Source organism: Thermothielavioides terrestris, chromosome 5 (assembly GCF_000226115.1).
Source record: "Thermothielavioides terrestris NRRL 8126 chromosome 5, complete sequence".
In the NCBI taxonomy this organism is placed as follows: domain Eukaryota; kingdom Fungi; phylum Ascomycota; class Sordariomycetes; order Sordariales; family Chaetomiaceae; genus Thermothielavioides; species Thermothielavioides terrestris.
In genome coordinates this window covers 4,159,825-4,179,866 of record NC_016461.1, presented here as the reverse complement: position 1 = coordinate 4,179,866, position 20,042 = coordinate 4,159,825, and the positions used below count along the sequence as shown (strand labels likewise).

The 20,042-nt window shown below is 59.8% G+C and overlaps 6 protein-coding genes across 6 annotated transcripts; 2 read left to right on the top strand and 4 right to left on the bottom strand.

Moving 5' to 3' along the window:
• Position 1: 1 nt before the first annotated feature.
• On the bottom strand, positions 2 to 450 carry THITE_156519 (glycoside hydrolase family 79 protein; the record flags this gene model as incomplete). Its single annotated transcript, XM_003657202.1, has 2 exons — positions 2 to 191; positions 266 to 450. The coding sequence occupies 2 exons, from the start codon at positions 448 to 450 to the stop codon at positions 2 to 4; spliced, it is 375 nt and encodes a 124-aa protein (XP_003657250.1).
• Positions 451 to 1,300: 850 nt separating this feature from the next.
• On the bottom strand, positions 1,301 to 1,775 carry THITE_156520 (uncharacterized protein; the record flags this gene model as incomplete). The annotated part of the gene is made up of 2 exons (XM_003657201.1): positions 1,301 to 1,410; positions 1,496 to 1,775. The coding sequence occupies 2 exons, from the start codon at positions 1,773 to 1,775 to the stop codon at positions 1,301 to 1,303; spliced, it is 390 nt and encodes a 129-aa protein (XP_003657249.1).
• Positions 1,776 to 4,449: 2,674 nt separating this feature from the next.
• THITE_2122792 (glycoside hydrolase family 55 protein) lies at positions 4,450 to 9,010 on the bottom strand. The gene is made up of 4 exons (XM_003657200.1): positions 8,645 to 9,010; positions 7,205 to 8,589; positions 7,119 to 7,126; positions 4,450 to 7,035 (listed from the first exon to the last, which is right to left on the bottom strand). The coding sequence occupies exons 1-4, from the start codon at positions 8,929 to 8,931 to the stop codon at positions 4,567 to 4,569; spliced, it is 4,149 nt and encodes a 1,382-aa protein (XP_003657248.1). The 5' UTR covers positions 8,932 to 9,010; the 3' UTR covers positions 4,450 to 4,566.
• Positions 9,011 to 9,580: 570 nt separating this feature from the next.
• On the top strand, positions 9,581 to 11,436 carry THITE_2122788 (uncharacterized protein). Its single transcript, XM_003657199.1, has 4 exons — positions 9,581 to 10,225; positions 10,317 to 10,409; positions 10,509 to 10,568; positions 10,645 to 11,436. Exons 1-4 carry the CDS (start codon positions 9,889 to 9,891, stop codon positions 11,316 to 11,318), a joined length of 1,164 nt encoding a protein of 387 aa, XP_003657247.1. The 5' UTR covers positions 9,581 to 9,888; the 3' UTR covers positions 11,319 to 11,436.
• THITE_2122786 (uncharacterized protein) lies at positions 11,437 to 13,581 on the bottom strand. The gene has a single exon (XM_003657198.1). The coding sequence runs from the start codon at positions 13,430 to 13,432 to the stop codon at positions 11,555 to 11,557; it is 1,878 nt and encodes a 625-aa protein (XP_003657246.1). The 5' UTR covers positions 13,433 to 13,581; the 3' UTR covers positions 11,437 to 11,554.
• Positions 13,582 to 16,129: 2,548 nt separating this feature from the next.
• THITE_2171450 (uncharacterized protein) lies at positions 16,130 to 18,655 on the top strand. The gene is made up of 7 exons (XM_003657197.1): positions 16,130 to 16,165; positions 16,433 to 17,081; positions 17,152 to 17,497; positions 17,559 to 17,687; positions 17,753 to 17,882; positions 17,938 to 18,176; positions 18,249 to 18,655. The coding sequence occupies exons 2-7, from the start codon at positions 16,958 to 16,960 to the stop codon at positions 18,346 to 18,348; spliced, it is 1,068 nt and encodes a 355-aa protein (XP_003657245.1). The 5' UTR covers positions 16,130 to 16,165; positions 16,433 to 16,957; the 3' UTR covers positions 18,349 to 18,655.
• Positions 18,656 to 20,042: the final 1,387 nt, after the last annotated feature.

Sequence of the window (20,042 nt, the reverse complement as noted above, 5' to 3'; positions counted from 1 at the left end):
ATTACTCGTCGTCGAGCATGACAGGAACCGCCTCGCTGTCTTGCACCGTCACGGGCTCCGCTGGCCCTAGCCGCTCGACCACGAGGTCCCCGACCTCCTCGCCGTTCCTAAAGGACTGTCCCGCCACCGTCACCTTGGCCACCTCCGTCTCGTCGACCGACAGCGCCGTCATGCACTTGATGACAGCGCCACTGTGCTTGCCAGTGTCGAGATATCGTCGGTGCGGCATCCTGGCCCGCCTCAGGAGCCCGGCTCGCCGAAGAACTCGGTCCAGGCGGCCGCCGGGTTGGAACGAGTGAGCTCGCAAATTGCGGCTCGATGGGTTCCAGGTTGCGACACGGCCGATGGCGGCGGCCGGCTGAGCGAATATATGAGGGGGCGGGTGAACCGCAGGCCGCTGCCGCTGCCGCCGCCAACATGGACTTCATGTTGAGATTGACAAGTTGACATCGACGATGGGTTCTGGAGGCGGGGACAGGCTGGGTCTAGAGCTGGCCGGAGTCTGCAATGTATCCCGTATATCACATGTTGTTGATAATCGCAGAGTCAGAGACTACAGGTACTGTGCTACCCCCGCTCCTATGCATGCCCATCTCATCCCTTCTCGAGGAGCCGGTCCTCGGTTGAGCTCGTTCCCAGGATTCGTGAACTTTCAAGCAGCTGCTGCTAAGACGTGGATTTTGCCGACACGGAGTCTCGCCGCGGAGCAGAATGTCAAGCACTGGATTGAGGAGATCCCTATGAAGAACGGCCAACTCGTCGATAGTTATTGAGGCCGGCATGCTCAGGTACATACTGCTTCGTATTGTCCGACAAGACGTAGCCCAAGGCCGGGTTGTGATTCTGTCTTGGAGTCGCCTATGTATGTACACAACGGCGCTGCGTGTCTTAATTCAAACACCAGTCGTGAGTGACCTAGACATTTCAGAAGCGGGGTAGAGGATAGATTAGGTGTTGTTTGGATACCAGTATTTGGGTGCTGTAACGGTCCCAGGTGGATATTGCAACTTGCTGGTGACGACTCTACGAGTGCATATCACATACAGAAGCCACTAGACTGTGTGAGAGCGCACTGCTCACTCGTATTCGCGACTCGTTCATAACATACGTTAATCATCTGACTATTTACAGGTCTTCATATCGAGGTTCTCGCTCGTCATGAGACGACGGACCATTCAGGAATTCCAAGTGGTCACGCCGGGAGGCTCGTCAAGACGATTCTCATCCGCCGGCGAGAGCGAGCGCAACCACTAACCAACCCTCACGGCACGCGGTCTGTGATGCCCCCGACCAGGTTAAGTTAACAGCTGTAGCCGGGGAGGCCGCTCACGGACTTGGCGAGGATTCCCCAAGGCGGGTTGCAGTAGTTGCCGTTGTTCGCATTGTCTTGGTTGAACTGGTAGAACCAGCCTAGGTAGAGGAGAAACGGGAAGAGTCCCAGTCAGAAAGCCATTCTCGTCTCGATCGGCACAGAACGAACAAGGCCGTATCTTACCATTGGCGCATTGGCACACGGGGTAGTTGATGCCGCAGTCGGGGTCCTCGCTGTATGGGTCGTACTTGTTAGATGCTGATTTGCGGACGGTTCCTGAAAGGTAGAAACGATCCGAGGGAGGAGGGGAGGGTGTGGCAAGAGATAAGGACAGGGACATGGTAACGTACAAAGCATAGCAACCCGAAGCGACCTGGCGGTCCTGGATTTCTGAAGCCGGGGCAGCCGGAGCAGCAGCCACGAGGGCGGCGGGGAGAAGGGCGAGCAGGGTAGCGAACTGCATGGTGGCTGTGAGGAGGAAAGCTTGTCGTCGTAGATGAAGAAGCAGAGAGTGATGATCGGCTAGGAAGCGGAGGAATTGCTTCACTTGAACTTTTGAAATCTGCGGTGCTTGGCGGACTGATGACCTCTTGTTCCTCGCCGCGGAGGGGAGAGCAATGGCAGTATTTATATTCAATGCTTGCCCGTGGTGACAAGCGGCTCTGGTCTCAGACTAACACCCACTGTTGCTTCTCATCGTGCTGCGCCCTTCCCCCTCTTCCCGCCGTTCCGTGAGAATCGGCGATGTACACAGCAGGCAGCTGCGGCTTAGAGCTCGGTTAGTGGAAGCGAGCTGGCTGGTGATGATCAGTGCCACATGGACACTGCAACACCGTGTTCGTATTGCTCATAGCCCTCGGAGGATTGTGCCTCTTGAGGATTGTGAGTTGGTTTCCATGCCTGAGTCCATGCATGCTACACTCGGAACTCTCGAGTGTTCGGATGCCAGCTCCTCGTTATTCCCAGCTTCCGGCTTGGGGTGGCAGTCTAACTAGGTACCAAGTTACACATCTCGGCACTCCTCATCCATCTCTCTGATGTACAAGCGAGCACATCCGATCAGGCTCTTTGCTTCCTTCCCCACAACGGTTGTCACCATTAGGTTGCAACCGTAAGCTGAAGTCATCTCTTCCTTACACAGTACACGTGGACATGTAGTGTAGGGCTTGTTGAGGGATTGTACACAGTAAGTGGCAGGGCATGCACCTCGCCGCGGCGGTGGGTCGGCGGCTGGAAACCGGAGACGCGTAACACAAAGGCTTCACGGAGAAGGCGTCGGGTCCTTCTTGAACCGTGGAAAGGTAAGGTTAAGCGGAGGATTGGAAGGATGGCAAACAACCTGGAAGGAAGGAATGACCGATGCCTACCACAGTACACTAGCAAGTAGGGCGGTGAGTCGGCAGAGGGGTCCAACATAGGTGGGGCCCGTTGAGTATTACGTGCGGGATCTTCTGGTTAGTCACTTTTCTAGCAGTTTCTGTAGGAAGATAGGTATTGTTCATCAAATCCCTCTGGGTCTTCAGATGCCTTGATCGAACCAATTCACAACCAACTTGGGAGGCTAGTTAGAGGAGGATTTCCTAATGGAACTGGCTCATTTTCCATGCCAAGGAGACTGCAAATGGTGATAACGTTAGATTAGAATGGGAGCCGATTCCGGGCCATCCTGCTTCAGGGGTATTGACAGTTGGGTTTGCCAATTACACTACGTCAGTAGTGGCCTGACTGACCCCGTTGGGGGGGCGGGGAGAGGGGGTGGGGGAGAAGCCGGGAGGGGTGTAGTGTGGCCCGATGGGGGGTGCACTTAGTACGCTAGAAGCGGGCCGAGTAGCAGGTAGGATTGAGTCGGGTACTGAAGGTAGTGTACTGAAATCATCCGAAGTACCTGTGCCCATGTCCACTGATCGCAGAGAGCAAGCGGTCGCGTGCTTCCTTCGCTAACTTGACTTCCAGCTCGAAAGGGCCGAAAGCGTGAGGACTTGAGCTCTGGTCCGATTGTCCCAAGTGGCCAAAGCAGCTGGCAGGACGTCGGGTATTCCGTACACTACTGCGGACATACCACAGTGTAGGTCGTCAACGATCGGGTACGGTATCTGCTCCACTGATCTTCAATGTTGTTGTGCCCAGTTCCCCGAGAGCCCGCTTGATCGGCACATCAACAGTCAGCAAAAGCTTGAAAAACGAAGGACTGCGCCGCAGCAGATGCAACGCTAGTGTAGTGTAAGCTGTGTAAGCTTGGCAATCTCACTGCACAGCCAAGAGGTTACAGTCATTGGGCTGTGCGGCTGAACGCAAATCTCGGGTTTAACTTTAACTCGGCATTCATGAGCCGAATCTACACTCCACTGGTGTATGCCCATCGGGTGATGATCCAAGAGACACCTTCCCGATTCTCAACGCCGCGGGTGCGTTGACCAGCGAGCCGCAAAGGTTCAAGCGGTGAGTGAGGCCAACAACAACAACAACATGCAGCTCTGGTTCAGAATTGCTCCACCTTTCGTACTTGAATCAATGATGTTGCGTGCCACTTTCCCCTCCGGAAGCTCATGGTGGAGACGATACCAACCTTGTTCTCCCGTGCGAGGCGTCGTACTCGTTCTTAGCGCTCACCACAAGCTCACGCACAGTGCAATTCGCGTTCGTTCACGGCAGTTTCCACTGGTCCACGACTGCCAACAACAAGCTTAGCATACGAAAGGAGCCTGGCCAACCAGGCGGCGCAGCGTGACTACCTACCTACGGAGAAGCTGGAACTACTATAGCGTAGCCACAGGGGGTTGCCGATATGGTCCTGGGGCCCGTCTCCTTGGTCAGGGGCAGTTGTCCGACAGACCGAAGAACTTCCCCTAGGAGAAGAACGGACGTTGAGCTCTCCTTCCGCAAGTAACCTTTAGCCTACAATATTTCCACTTGAAAATGATCCCTTCTCTTAAAGACGTTCTCTTATGCTGAGGGATGTTCTTTCAACTACCAGGGGCAGGTATGCTGTGCTCTAAGAGGTAGGAGGATTTCGCTTAGGCGACTTTCATAGCGATAATTTTAGAGAAAATCGAACATTCTCCTACGACTATGTGATCCAATTCGTGCTCCAAGATGGTAGTAGTAGAGACCATGTCGACAACCCCCCCCCCCCCCCCCCCCCGGCGTGGCGCGCTGTGGTAACTACATTGATCTTTATTCATCTCTTCGAAAGTAAGGTACACTACATCATGTATGGCTATAGAACCTTAATAAATACCGGCTCCACCTCCCCCTCACCGAGTCGGCAGCGCACAGTCGGCCAGGGGCTTGAACGCGATGTTCTGCTCGAGCGTCCCGTCGATGCAGGAGGACTGGGCGACGCTGGTGATGGGCGGGCACGGCACGGGCGTGGCCAGGCCGGCGCAGGTCAGCGAGCCGACGGCCGGGTCGGGCGCGCTGGGGTCGAAGTAGGTGCAGCTGGAGTAGGCGCCGTGGATGGTGCCCGGGATCGTGAAGGTGGCCGGGTAGTCGGTGGCCTTGTTGTTGCCGCCCATGTTGGACGTCTTGAGCTCGAGCGAGTTGCAGAAGTCGGTGCCCGTGCCCGTCGGCGCCGCCCCGGACGAGTAGTCCAGCTCGGCCCAGAAGTACGAGACCGCCGGGAAGACGCCGGCCGGAAACTCGCCCATGCAGGCGTAGATGCGCGCCATCCAGGGCGACGGCGTGGGAGCGGGCGTCGTGGTGGTAGGGCCGCCGCTGCCGCCGCCGGTGCCGGTGTCCGATGCCGCCGCCGAGTTCTCGTAGTCCCACCAGCTGGTGAACTCGCTGTAGATGGTCGTGACGAAGGCGGCCGTGACGTCCTCGGTCCACAGCGGGTCCGTGGCCGCGGCGGTGGCGAGGATCTCCTCGCCCGGCGTGGTGGTGGTGGTGGTCGTGACGGTGGTGTCGCGGCCGCAGCTCGTCACCTCGCACGTCGACGTGGTGCACGAGCCCGTCACCGTCGCGGTCGGCCGCGCCGTCGCCGTGCACACGACGCGGCACGACGTGACCGTCTTGGTCGGCTCGCACTCGCAGTCGTCGCCCTGGCACTCGTCGTCCGGGTTGTCGTTGCCCAGGCACGTCGGCCCGTTGCAGCCGCCGCCGCCGTGGCCGTCCTCGCCGCCGCCGCCGCACCCGAGGAAGCAGCCGCAGCCCGCCGGCCCGCACCCGCCCTGGTTCCACCCGCCGCCGCCGCACCCAAACAGGCCGCAGCCGCCGCCGCCGCAGCCAAAGATGCCGCAGCCGCCGTTGCAGCCGAAGAGCCCGCAGCCGCCGTTGCAGCCGAACAGGCAGTTGCCGCTGCCGCAGGGCTCCCGCGTGCAGCTGGGCGAGGTGCCCGTGCTGCTGCGCGTGTACGGCACCGTGTGCGACGTGGTGACCGAGGGCGAGGGCGAGCCCGTCGGCGTGTCCGACGGCGGGATGGTCACCGCGATCGTGGGCATGGGCTGGATGGTGATGGTCGAGCTCGTCGTGACGAAGACGGGAGGCAGCGGGCTGTAGGTGATGTAGCCGAAGGGGTACGTGGTGTTGGTGCTGGTGCTGCTCGTCGCGCCCGAGGTCGGGCCGATGGTGCCGTCGGTGACGCTGATGGGCGCCAGCCCGGGCGGCAGCACGATGGTGGTCGACGGCGGCATGACGCTCTGCACGGGCGAGATGACGCCCGTCGACGGGTCGCCCGGCTGGATGGTCACGGGCCAGAAGGGGATGGAGCTGATGGTGAAGGGCGGGATGCTGATGGTCGTGGTGACCGTCACCGTCGAGCTGTCCGTGAGCGAGTAGAGGCCCGTGCCGTAGGGCGGCCAGGTGACCGTGATGGGCGTGGGCAGCGGCAGGGGCGGGAAGAGCAGGGTGCACGGCGGCAGGCAGCCGACCGACTCGTTCGGGTTGGTCCAGATGTCCGGGTCCACGTAGACGACGTTGCCGTCACCGAAGCTGCCGCTCCCCTTGCCGCCGGACTCGGCCAACGGCAGCCAGATGTTGATCTCGGACGTGTACCCGCTCTGCGTGGTCGCGTTGGTGAGGATTGCCGGGGCGCGGCCCGTGCTGGCGATCTCGACCGTCCCCTTGGTGAACAGGTTGAACACCCAGACCAGGTCCGAGTCCTCGACCGAGAAGAGGCGCTGCTGGCACGACTCGGTGGGGAGACAGCCCTGGTCGTAGTTGCTGAACCAGCTATAGAAGCCGGCAGAGTAGATCATGACGTTGGACGACTCGACGATGCGCATGGCCCAGGCCTCCTTGCAGGAGCTGCTATTGCAGCTGCTGAAGTCCGGGTCCGCCGGGAACCCGCCCGGCGTGAAGGGGGCCGGCGCCTCGGGCACCGGCTGGTAGTAGGGCGTCTCTGTCTGCACGTGGCCGAAGTAGATGTCGCTGGCCTCGCTCAGCTCGTACTGGTACAGCGTGGCGTGTTCGGACGCTGTGCCGTAGAACCAGCACGGGCCCTTGGACTCGATGAGGACGCCACGCGCCGCGTACACCGAGATGTCGGTCTGCACGTTCTCCGGCACGCCCGACGTGCCCTCGGTGATCTGCGCGTTGAGGGGGTTGTCGAGGTCGTGGTCGGCCACCCAGGCCCACACGTTCTCAAAGTAGCCCGACGACTTCGGGGTAAGGTGCAGCAGCAACGAGGCAGCCATGCAGTTCTTGTTGACCCCGCTGCCGGTTGGACAGTCGGCCAGCTGCAGGTCGCTCCCAGTAGCCCCCCCGACGCGGAAGTGCGAGTTCCACTGTTTACGGGTGTGAGTAGTCAGCCATCTTATCCATCTTCAGCAAGAAGAGAAGGGAAATCATAAGGGGGAGGAACACTGACCATGGCCGCTAGAAGTGAACAGTGCCGTATTAGTAACTGGACGCCAAAACAAAGCAATATATATGCGACACGGGGTCGGCACTCACCAGAGCCTTGGGTTGACTCGTGCACGTTCCATTCCATGAGGATGGCCCCAGCCGTCGGACCCTTGACGGTGAAGAGCATGTCGGAGATCTGGATCACGCCCGACTCGCCCGGGTTGCCCACCCGCACCATAACCTGCGGGTTGTCCGCGTCTTCAAAGTAGCTCCCCGTGCCCCTGATCTGGGACCAGGCCGAGCCGACGATGATGGAGCCGACGGGGACCTGCACCGTGCCCTGGACCTGGTAGATGCCCGCGGGGAAGAAGATGGGCGTGCCGACGTTGTTCTTGAGCAGCGCGTTGATGGCCGCCGTCTGGTCGCCCGTGCCGTCGTTGGCCACGCCCGACTCCGTGGCCACCACGAAGGACGAGGCCGTCAGCGTCGAGTATAGCGGCGGGTCCTGCCAGAAATACTCGCCGGCCTGGTTGACCAGGCTGGCCGGCCGCGCCGGCGGCTTGGAGAGGTAGCCCGTCACGTCGCTGCCGGTGCCGTTGGCCGCGATGTAGCGGTAGCCCGAGGCCCAGAAGTCGATGGTGGCCGGGTCGCTCACCGTCAGCGTCGTCGCGCCGCCCGACACCTGGACCATGGACGTGCTGCCCTGACTGTGCACGTTCTCCAGGATGATGGCCGGCGGGTCGCCGCCCGTGTGCGTCGTGACGCCCCACTCGGCATGGTTAAAGACGGAGTCGATGATGGCGATGGACCCGGTGCCCTGGCCCGTCGACCCGCCGTTGGAGCTGACGTTGAAGCCCACGTAGACGTTGTTGATGGTGATCTGCGACCACGTGAAGCCCCAGTTCCAGAGCATGTTGACCGCCGTCAGGCAGTTGGTGAAGGTGAGCCCGCGCGCGGTAAACTGCTGCGAGCCGGCCACGAAGCCGATGTTGCCTCCGTAGAACACAATGTCCGAGATCATGCCGCCCGACCCGTTCTCCATGAAGATGCCCACCGCCGTGGCCGGCTGCGTCGAGGTGCTGGTCGGCATGTTGATGCCGATGTTCTGCAGCGACGTCGCCTGCGCCACCTGCCAGTGAATGCCGGTCGGGAAGTACTGCTGGTCGTTGTCGTAGTTGGTGGCGTTCATGTAGGTCAGGTCCAGGTTGAAGTTCTTGATGGAGCGGAAGAAGTTGTTCTGGTTGATGTACCACTCGGCTCCGTTGCCGCCGGGGATGTAGACATCCGTGTCGATCAGAGCGATGCCCGTGAAGTTCTTGCTGCCGCGGATGATAGGGACGTTGTTCGGGTCGCCGATGAACTGCGTGTAGAAGTACTGGATGATGGGACTGCTGATGAGGTAGATGCCGGCCGGGAAGTAGATGATGGCGCCGAGCGTGGTGGTTGAGCCACAGTCCTTGCCGCAGCGGTTCCCGTCCGAGATGGCCTTGTTTCTGGAGCCCGAGAGTCAGACACAGAACACACAGAACAATGCTGCGGGATACCTACATGGCCATCGTGTCATCCGTCGAGCCGTCGCCCTTGGCGCCGTAGTCCTTGACGTTGCGGAAGACGGTGTAGCCCGACGGGGCGAGGGGCATCTCGCCCAGCTGCGACAGGTTGTCGACCCAGAACCCGTCCGACGACGCTCTGCGCTGGTGCGGGCCGTGCGGCCCAGAGACTTTCTTTGGCTTGTGGTCGAGGATCTCTGTCAGGTTGGCCTCGGTAGTGACGGGCCCGTTCAGAGTTCCCTTGTCAGGCGCCACGCCGAACCTATTGCCCCTGTTGTCCTTCATGTAGAACGGCACCGGCTAAGACAGGCAGCGCGTCAGCCGGGGGCAGGCACGTCGAGAGTAGACACCAAAGCATGACATGTTACTCACCTGTGGTCCTCCAGGCGGACGAGAGGGCGATGCCACCTTGTAGTCGGGCCAGTCGGCTGGCCATTGCACGGCGCGCACGCCGGCGACGCAGCAGCCCGCGAGCAGGAGCAGCTGCCTGGCAATCAGACCGGCCATGTTGGAGAAGGCCTGCCACTTCTTTGCCTTGGATCAAGTCAGCGAGAGCGAGAGACGTCGACCTCCAAGGGGGGGGGGCTGTCCGTCTTGCCTCTCTTAACGATATCTCGTGTTGCCGTCGCTTGCGCGGCCGGGAACCTGGGACAAGAGGTGTTCCTCCAGGCTGCTCGCCACGGGAGAGGGCTTATGTGAGACCAGCCTGCCATCGGCCGTCCTCGCGCCTCGATCAGCGGTGGTGCCAGGGCTCCATCGCGAGCCTTCCGGAATAATACACAGTATTCCGTATGCGGGAGCTGTGCCATGGATGTGGGTACGACCCCTGCACCGCCAAATTGCCAATACAACCTTAGGGCCGGGATTATGGGGAAATGGATCGCCGTCCAGGGTTACTTCCGCGTCATCCGGGCAGGGCGTGTGCGTATAGAGTAGCAGCCCTGCTCAACCCCGTCGCAATGGGAGTGGAATCCCCGTATGGAGAATGCAACAATCCTTCAATAGCTTGATCCTCGCGTGCAACCCGACGAGATGATGTCTCGGAGGTGACGTGCCGACTTCGCTGATCTCGCGTCTGATCTCACGTGAGGTGAGAGAGCAGCCGGTCTCCTGTCGAAGACTCGAGAAGCCGGGGACAGAGCAGCGCCGCCACTTATACTGATTCGCCGCGCGACGAGCGGAAAGCCCGCGACGGCCAGACCAGCTCTTCTCCAAGTCCGGGCACCATCTTATTCTCCAGCCATGCTGAACCGCGGCTATCACGGCTGGACGGCCATCCTCGTCGCGCTGCTGGGCCTCGCGCCCCGGCCGGGTCGCGCTGTGGTGCAGTGGACCATGATCGGCTGTGAAGGGGCCAGCGTCCAAGGCCAGAGCATCGACAGCATCTGGGACAACGCGGCGCTGATGGCCGCCAACGCCGACAGCGTCCTCGAGACTCTGACGGGCAACAACGTCATCAAGGCCCTGACGACGTCGTCAAACCTTGCCAACAACGCCAAGTGGATGTTCGGCATCAGCGTCAACTTCGGCGGCGTCCTGCCCTCGTCGTCCAAAAACACTCTCAACAACGTTGTTCGCCGTACGTTCCCCGCCCCATTCTGCATCCATCCCATCTCCCTCCGCTTCGTGCATCTGAACGCTAACCGCGCGGCTGGTGGCCCACGATGCAGCCGTGTACCGCCAAGCAAAGAACTTGCTGCAATCCAACAATGGCTACCTCATCTGCAGTGGGGCACCGGCCCTAAGGGGGCAGGTCGGCACCAGTGAGTGACCCTGGGGAGGGGAAGAGGATGAAGAAGTTGCTCCCGTCTGGGCGGTTGGTCCCAGGCCCGTTCGGCTAATGCACGTATCACACGCAACAGACGCCAATACCTGGTACTACAACATTCCGGGGACCCAGGACGTCATAGCCCTAACATCACGTACGTACCAGAAGGAAAGGAAAAAGAGGCCTGTGGAAACGGGGCTGGCCGGCTGATCGTGAGGGTGAATATCTAGAGCCGCCGGGCATCCGGCCCTGTTCGCCCCCGTCGCAGGGGACGCCGGTCACGCTGGGCCAAACCTTCAACGGGAAGATCTACCCGTTGAACGCCGATATAACAACGCTGCCCACGGGAACTGCCACCGTCATTCTCTTCTGCACGGAGCTGCTCGACGCCAACAACTTCAAGGGCACCCTCGCCTCGGGCTTCCAGGCCAACGACCCGTCGGCCGACTTCCCCGACCCGGACAAGTACCGCTCGGCGTCGGGCACGCTGCTGCACGAGATGATCCACGCCATCGACACCGGCACCTATCAGGACCAGGGCAACGACCAGGTGGGAGACAACATCTTCCCCGACAGCAACGCCGCCTACGGCTTCAACCGCTGCGCGCTGCTGGCGCAGACGCACCAGAGCAACGCCCTCGTCAACCCGGACGGCTACCGCATCTTCGCCGAGATGTGCATGTCCAGCAACACGCGCTGGGGCATGCCCAAGCCGCCCCAGGCGGCCACGCCGGCCCCGGGCCGGAAGCGCAGCGTCATCGGCCGCGACGCGCCGCGCCTGTCGCTTGGCGAGAGGCGTGCCGCTGGACCGGGAGGACACGTGCCCGGCCCGCTCGACTCGGCGGATGCCGGCGCCATGCGCCTGGACTACCTCGGGCACGACCTTGAATGGTCTGCTTCATGAGGGTCCGGAGATGAGAGCAGCAGGCAAGGAGGATATTCCAGGAGTGAGAGCCTTTCGTTGGGCTTTTTTGTCTTTCTCAGGGGCGGGGGATTAAGCGAGACTGGGGGAGAGCATTGCTTTTTCAATAGGTTGTCTTCGTAGTTGAGATTCATCAGCAAAAAACAGAAAACGAAACAGAACAGCCAAATCGTTCTCTTCTTGATTGGAGTGATGCCACCAAGTCTTTCCGAGCGTCTTCACCGTTGCCATAGCCTCGACAAGCGACCGCGTTTCTTGCCACTGTCGGGCGGGTCCAGCGAGGGCCACCGCCACCGCTCCGCCCACCGCTCCCAGTCGGCAGACGGCAGCGGCCCATCCAGGGCGACCCGCAGCGCGATCAGCTGCTCAGGGATGTCCTCGCGCTTCTCCTTGCCCTTGAGGATGCGGCACATGCGCGCATTCAGCCGCGGGCTCAGCTTCGGACTGGTGACGGCGACCCCTTCCGCCACAGCCTCGCCGTCCCCCTCGGCGACGCGACACGTGAAGCTGGTGGAGTTGTACTCTGTATAAGAGGGCCCGAAGGAGGCCGGAAAGCCCAACTTCGGCTGTGGGGGGAAGCCCGAATGTATGCGCAGCTGCTGCAGAGCCGGGCAGGTGCGGCGGAGGTCGGCGAACAGCCGCGCGGCGGACGATGCCGTGAGGGCGGGCTGCGGCGGACCGTTGCCCAAGTCGAACCACAGCTCCAGGGCGCGGAGGCGGGGGAACCGCGCCAGCAAGTCAAGCTTCCCTCGCGGCCAGTCGCCGTCGACTCGCAGCATGTCGATGCCTAGCTCCTCGAGGTGCGGGACTGTCTGAGAGAGATCCTCTAGGGCAGCCTCCGAGAGGAGATGCTCTTCCCAGCCGCTCGGGCTGGAGGGGCCCCCGGGCTGGTGCACGGCGAGTCTGCGTAGGGTCGGCGCATGCCGGGCGAGACACGCGACGCCGATGGAGTCCAGGTAGGGCACGCTGATGTCCTCCAGTGTCGACGGCACCTGGTCGAAAAATGTCCGGACGGAGTTGCCGAAAGGGTCGTCGACCACCGTGAAGCTGACCTCCCGCAGCGCCGTCAGTCTCGGCGCCAGCGTATTCGCGATCCAGGGCTGTGAAGTGTTATAAAGCATGATCTGGGTAGGCGGTGGAATGAGCGCCAACCGCCGCAGCGCTGACCAGTCAAAGTTGGCGGCCCAGTAATCCATTTCCCGGCCCTCGCATGGATAGCCTATGGAGTGGGGGAGACCGCGTACGACCCCCTCCCCCCACGGGTACTCATATATGGTCAGAGACTCCAACGGCCGGAGTGGCCGCTCACCGCGAGAGAAGCCGAGACCGGGATACTCGTCCGGCGGGGAATAACCGACACAGCCTTGACGAGGGAGGTGCAGGTCGATGGATAGATTGACGAGGTTGGGGCAGCTGAGCAAGAGCTTCTTGAGTGGCCGTGTCAGATGGAGGCAGTCGCCGGCGTTTGTGTACCCTGCCTCGAGCGTGACCGAGGTCAGGGCATCATAACCGGCGAGCGCGCTAAGAAGCTCTGCGGCCGCTGGGTTCCCGCCGCGTATCTTTTCGACTCGGACATGGAGCTGCACAGGAAAAGGCAGCTTGCGAAGATTCTCAAGCGCAAGAGTAGGAATGGGTCCGGACTCCCAAAACACAGAGCGAAGGGCCGTCATGCCCGCAAGCATAGCCGCCAGCCGCGAGAGGCAATGCTGGTTGAGGTCGCGGATGCCACCGCGTACGCGGAGCTCCTGAATGGCGGGTAGTAGGCCCTCCTTCTCGATAAGATCGAGACGCTTAGCCGCCGCTTCATCCGTGGTGCTCAGGGCGATGTCCACGCAGCGGTGCTGGACGTATCGGGCGAGCCGGTAGAAGCGCGGGTGCACCAGGGCCAGATTGGCCGCGCTGTGTGGGCTGGCTGCGTGCACGAGCTCGAAGATATGCAGGATGATGTCCTCGGATATCTTCGCAATCGGACAAGGAAGCGTCGGGTCTTGCGGCCGTAGTGTACGCGGCGCTTTCGCATTCTTCCGCCTCAAGCTGAGGCCTTTGCGGATGCTGCCGTCGCCGCTGAGCAAGCGACCGAGCGCTGCGGGCGCCATGAACCCGAATGAAGGAAAGATTCCGGTAGAACTGTCCACGGCAGCAAAAAGGGACCTGGCGAACAAAGGCACGTCCTCTTGGAAGTTTCGGCCCTGCCCAGGCAATTGAAACTAGCAGCAGAGACGGGGCGACAGATGGAATAGATGGATGGCGTTGAAAAACTTGGAAGTCGTTGCCTGACTGGTCTCGTGCAGACTCGGGGACTTCTCCTTAACAGGATGAGAAGAGAGGGTAGCAGTCGAAAGGATCGCTTCCCCATGAAGAAGGTTGGCTGCACTAACAATTATTCGACATCACTTACTCCATGACAAACGGATGTCCTACCCGAGGTCGCATTCGCGGCCCGGATTCTCTCCAGGTCGCAGATGCCGGGGGCGCAGAAGTCTTGCTAGCGGACTCGGCGGCCACAACAGCAAGTTCTCTTCTTGAAGTGCACCTAAGGTAGGTAATGCTGGGTGTTAGTGCCGCATTACACTAACAACAGCTCCGCCCCTGTCCTGGGTGTGCACTGCCTTGAAAGGTGTTCTATACACTAGGTAACTTATGCAGTAGTAATAGTGACGGTTGTTGACCTTGGTTTCAGTCATACTGCGCAGTATGTGAACGCAGTAGACAGGTCAATGATTGGCTTCGTATGAACAAGCAATGACAAGCAATGCCTTGCAAGTTCTCTGTTTCTCTTTGCCTTGGCTCTGCACCAGGACAGCATGTATGGAATACCTTGCGTATTTTATATACCGAAATTACATGGTGTAACTAACGGTCAACTTGTCAACTCGACGGTGGACTCGCGGGGTTTCTTAGAGGCCGAGACTGCACTAGCGAAGTTATGCCGTAATGCCAAGGGTAACTAAGGTACCTAGGTACTGTGTACGGAATAGTTCACCTGGAAATAGTGTAGCGCAACAAGGTTGGCGGGTTGAAACCGCTGAACTCCGTTGATTGGCTGACGATCGAGATGGTTTTTGGCAGCCGCCGCGCTCTGTGGCGTCAGACGGGTTTGCGGCGCAGTTTCCCTCCCCGTCCCATTTTGGCCACAACTGCCGGTCACACCATCCGCTTTGAATTCGGTTGCTTTTTGCTCTCGCTCGGTGTGCACGCCGCGGCACGCTGCAGGCCCTCATCGGACCGCCTCACTGCCCTGGGACGGGATCAACGCAGCTGCCATCGTTCCTGGAAGGTGGTTGCGAGACACGCAACGGGCAGCTGCGTTGCGCGTCTCGGGCCTCTCGAGGTGCGCGCATTGCGGTGTCTGGCCGGTCCGAATGCGGTCAGCATAAACCCCTGGCCGCCGTCTTGTGCGCAGCCCGGCGTCGATCATGTTGAGCTTCCCGGGTTCTGGAGCGGGTGAAGGCACGTGGTTGTCAGGATCCCGGCCTCCCGGAGCGGCAGGACGGGACCTTCACGGGGTAATTGGGGGGGAGCATCTCCGTGCCATGCAAGCATACCGTCCCGAAAGCAGGTACGGACCGAGTACACTAGGGAAATCTCTGTAATCATCTCCAGGAGTTACAGGCATCCTCCGGAAAGGTAATTGAATAGGGATCGATAAGCTGAAACACCACGCGTTCGGTTTTGAATCTCAAGAGGGCAACAATAACTACCACACGTGGTTCGGTGGCAGCCAGATGCATTCACCCTAAATTGCATACTCTAACCAAACAACGTTTTGCGAGGCCCTAGCGGGCTTTACGACAGGGCATGAACGGACAAGCCTGAGAATCGAAATATCTGGGGATCGAACGTGGTTGGAAAACGGCGCCTTGGCAGAATGGCAGGAGTAGGTACCTCAGGTAGTGTAAGCCAGCAGTCCATCAGATTGATATTGTCAAACCATGACTCCGCCAGCGAAGGTTGAAGCAATGAAGGCGCAAGGAAGTACGGACTACACTAGTAACACAGTCCATACTGCGAAGGCAGCCGCACATTAAAACACTCTGTCCAGCCTACAACATCTCACGATGACAGTATTGGTGTCAGTCAGCCCTTCGAGGTGCAGCTGTGTGTCATGGAAATTGGGCCATCCTCAGTTGAGTGAAGATCTGCGTTGCACGGACGGCAACACGGCGAGAATTATGTGCCTGTAATGTTAATGACAAGGCAGCTGTATGGAGCATCTTACACTAGTATGCGCCTTGTGTACTGTAAGGTACAGTTTCCTTTACACGAGGTGCGGCGTAAGGCAAGGGCTCGACACCTCGAAAAGGGGCCAGGCAGCGCCAGCAAACTGCTGCTTGCAACCTGGAATGTATCCGCACCAGGTATGCTGTGTACCGTAGCTTTTCTATAATAAATCCCGTAGGTGTCTTAGGTGAGCATGCAAGCCCGTGAGGAGGTCCTACCATACCAAGAACGTTACTGTATCCGTAATTTCCTGGGACCGTTCATTACACGGGGGCTGGTATTTACAAGGACGGAGGAACTCCGCGGCTCCCGTCCTCCGCCGCTTCGATGAAACGGACGGGTCCGAGCAGGCAGTCCAGAGCCTGAGCTCCAGCCCCTGTCTTGGTTCCTCTCCCGCCCCCCAGCTTTCGGGGCCGGGGCGGGCCCATCGCAGCGTTGGTTAGTGCAACTCGCAAGTGAACAGAAAGCCTTTCCTGGATTGATTGACAAAGGCATCGAGCCCTGCCGGGCGTCCCGTCCCTCACCTATTCCCTCCCCCGTTTCTCCCACGAAACTTCACCACACGAGCCACGGTGCAAATGTGCGCCTGTACGTTGCCTACCTACACAGTACGTGCACAAAACCATAGGTAATCTGCAGTGGTCGATCTCAGCGGCTGCGGACGCCTGCTGGCTCGCCGGCTACACAAGATCCCAGTGGAAGAGCAATCAGCGCTGCATCACGGAGCCTGGCTGCCCGCAATCCACTCTGCCTGCAGCACCTCCAGGCGCCACCCTGCCAGACCCATCCCCATCACAAGACAGCAGACAGCCCTGGGCAACCCGAGGGCAGCATTCGCCGCCCTTGCAGCCTCTCCACTGACCACCACTCTCCAGTCTTTGGCGTCATCGAAAGTCCAGGATTGCCCGAGGTCGGCAAATTGACACGACTTACCTGCTTCCTGAGTCCATCCGTACATCAGCAACTCGGTACCCAACTAATCCGCCAGCCTTACCCCGTTGTCGGCAAAGAGTTGCGACTTCCGATTCCCGGCAGGGGCGGGCCTTCGCCGTTGCGCCGTTGCAACCCTCGCTGGAAGGGCCCCTCTCAATTGAAGCGACGCCCTGTTCCGGCCCGCCGAAGCATCATTCCATCCATCGCCCACTTCCCGTCTCTCCAGTCCTCCGGGTCACCCTTCAACGATCTACTATTCTCGCCCCGCCTGTTTCAGCGGGTGTGCCGCACCAGTTCGTCGTTGCCGGCATTAATGGAAGCATAACGTGGGAGGTGTCCACATCCCACCGACGAGCAAGCGCCCTCTTCGCCTCCCTTGGTCTCGTCCACCGCCGTCCCCCGCCCTACCGACCGACTTTGCAGTTACCGCTTCCAGCTTGCCGGCGCGCAAGCTGATGGTCGTCATCATGGGGGCGTGCATGAGCACAAGTGGGGAGGACTCGGAGCTGCGGAAAAGGAGCAATAAGATTGACAAGGAGCTTGAGGAGGACTCGAAAAGGCTGCGGAAGGAATGCAAGATTCTGCTGCTCGGTACGTCGCCCGCCCGCCTTCACTGCCATGCAGCGCATGCTGACCCTAGTGCTTCCCCATTCATGCACAGGTTCCGGGGAGAGTGGGAAGTCGACGATCGTGAAGCAGATGAAGATCATCCACCTCAAGGGCTATTCTCCTGAAGAACTGGCCAGCTACCGTCCGACAGTGTACAAGAACCTCCTGGAATGCGCCAAGGCGCTATGCGGTGCCATGCGCCAGTTCGAGATCGAGCCGGTGCTGGAGGAGAACAGGGCGTACTGTGACTTCCTGCTCGACTACTCGCTCGACGCGAATCCGCAGGCTCGGATCGATCCCAGAGTTGGTGTGGCGGTACAGTCAGTATGGAACGATCCGGCGAAGGAGCAGCTCATGGAGAGGCAGACCGAGTTTTACCTGATGGACTCGGCCGAATAGTCGGTTGCCCCTATCTGAATGCCGACGTCAGGCTGCGCTGAGGCTGACTTTGACCCAAAGTTTCTTCCAGGAGGCCGACAGGATCGTGTCGCCAAACTATCTCCCTGTCGAGATGGATGTGCTACGAGCTCGAACGAAGACGACCGGCATCTATGAGACGAGGTTTAAGATGGGGCAGCTGAGCATCCAGTGCGTTGGGAACGGCTTCGCTCGCCGACAAGACACCCGTGGCTAACTTGACACTCCTTCTGCAGCATGTTCGATGTAGGCGGGCAAAGAAGCGAGCGGAAGAAGTGGATCCACTGCTTCGAGAATGTCACCTCAATCATATTCTGCGTTGCCTTGAGCGAGTACGACCAGGTGCTGCTCGAAGAGAGCAGTCAGGTAAGAATGCCGCATGGCTCAATGACTCCCCGCTGCTGCTGACCCTTTGCCGCAGAACCGCATGATGGAGAGCTTGCTCTTGTTCGACTCGGTTGTGAACTCGAGGTGGTTCGTCAGGACGAGTATCATCCTCTTCCTCAACAAGGTCGACATCTTCAAGCAGAAACTCGGCCGGTCCCCATTGGGCAACTACTTCCCAGACTACTCGGGCGGGCCCGACGTCAACAAAGCGGCGAAGTACCTGCTGTGGAGGTTCAACCAGGTCAACCGAGCACACCTCAATCTCTATCCACAGTATGTTGCCCTTCTGTTTTCGTTCTGCCCCCCCTTCCAGCGGCACTCAACAGTGGCTCACCTCACCGACAGTTTGACCCAAGCGACCGATACGTCAAACATCCGGCTCGTCTTCGCCGCGGTGAAGGAGACGATCCTGAACAACGCACTCAAAGATTCGGGAATCCTCTAATCGCCCAGACCCAGTCATCTCTCATTCAAAACCATATACCCCCCTCGACCTTGAATCGGTCACATAGCGACTTCCTTTTTTCACCGTCCTGCTTAGAGCGGTTTTCGGGTCGGATGACTTCTTGCATGATTCGGCGTTGGCGGCCGCGGCGGTTCTTTCTTTCCTTTTCGGCAGCGTTTCGGAACGCAACACCCTAACGTCCACTCCTTTCTCCCGCTCAGTCTGTCCCGGCGCAACACGTGGATGCGGCCTGGGAGGAGACATCTCTGCGATATACGATTTCTCTTAATCCGCGTTTGCTAGGTTTCCCTGGCGGCCATCATTTTTACGACACTGAAGCACCGGTATGGCACTGCTGGGACTGTGGTTCACTGCAGCTGGTTCTGAAATGGGCTTATACCGCGGGACCAGCATCACGGCAGCTCTGGCTTCGATATCTGGGTGGATGGCTCGGACCAACAGCTGGCCTTGGTCATTCGTTCTATGGTCCGGTCGCGAAGTAGTCCGTGCTTCTTCGGGTTCACGACGCCTGTTTCGCACCACGGCTGAACACCGCTCTGCGAAGGGAACGTTTGACCTCGAAACGACACGTTTGGTTTGACATGTTTGGTTTGGACTGCGGCTATATATACCTGGGCGGCGGCCTGGAGGGCTAGTAGTCTGCAGATGGTAGCAGATCGCTGTCTATGATCTTGGGGAAAAAAGGCAATTGATACCTGCGCATGTTGCGTGCGTTCTGTAGCGCGAAGGAATACTACAGAGTACCGGGCATCCCATTGTTGCCGAGACGGCGGTCGGGCTGAATGGCGCTTGTCGGTGAAACACGGGTCAGCGACCCAACAATCAACAGCCGTTCCTGACTCAGCCCAACTCCGGACTGCTCTCAACTGCCCGGTATCTCCACACACAGTATGCACGCCATCCTTCGCCGTCACATGCCAATGCCTCACCAAGCGAGATGCTAGTCATAATCGGCTCTTGCCCCTCTTCCGATGACCCAATCCAAGCGGTGGAAAGGCATCACACGGCAATGGCCAGCTAATATCTGCAAGCAGTGGCGCATGAGGGTTTGAGGGGTTGACTGCTTGCGTGGTGCAGAGCGATGATGTCAACGCCCCGTGCGTGGAGGTGCTCTGGTGGGGCGGTGGTAGGGCTATGGAATGGAGGGGGATTGCAGGGGATCCACCGCCTGCCTCGACACCTCGGCGGGGATCTTCAGGTTGAGCGGCCTGGAACGAACCAACCTCGCTAACTTGCCTGGTACCCTAGATCTCTCTCTTCACTTTGCCGCGCCGTGCCGCAGATTCAGGCACCACCTCGGACAGCTGCAGACAGCTTCGCCTCCCGCGGGATGTGGCAGTTTTCGAAAGCGCGGCGTGTTGGATCATGGCTTCTGCAGGCGTTGTCGGTTCGGATGGCACAACGGCGCTGCTGAAACCAGCGGGGATAACTCCGCGAAGGTTCTCCAACAATTCCAACAATCAGCATCTGCATTGGATCTGGACCCAATCGCGCCCGACAGTCGGTGGGGTGGGCGTTGGGCCCCTTGTCTGGCCGCGCTCAGCGGATGGCGTCCTTGCCTTGTCCCTGTCTTTGTCACGGGCCAGCTTGGTATCCTGGAGACCTGCTGAAACCGACCTGGATTGCGGCAGCGTAGGGTGAACCGCAGGCTGGAGGCTGCTGAGATCCAATTG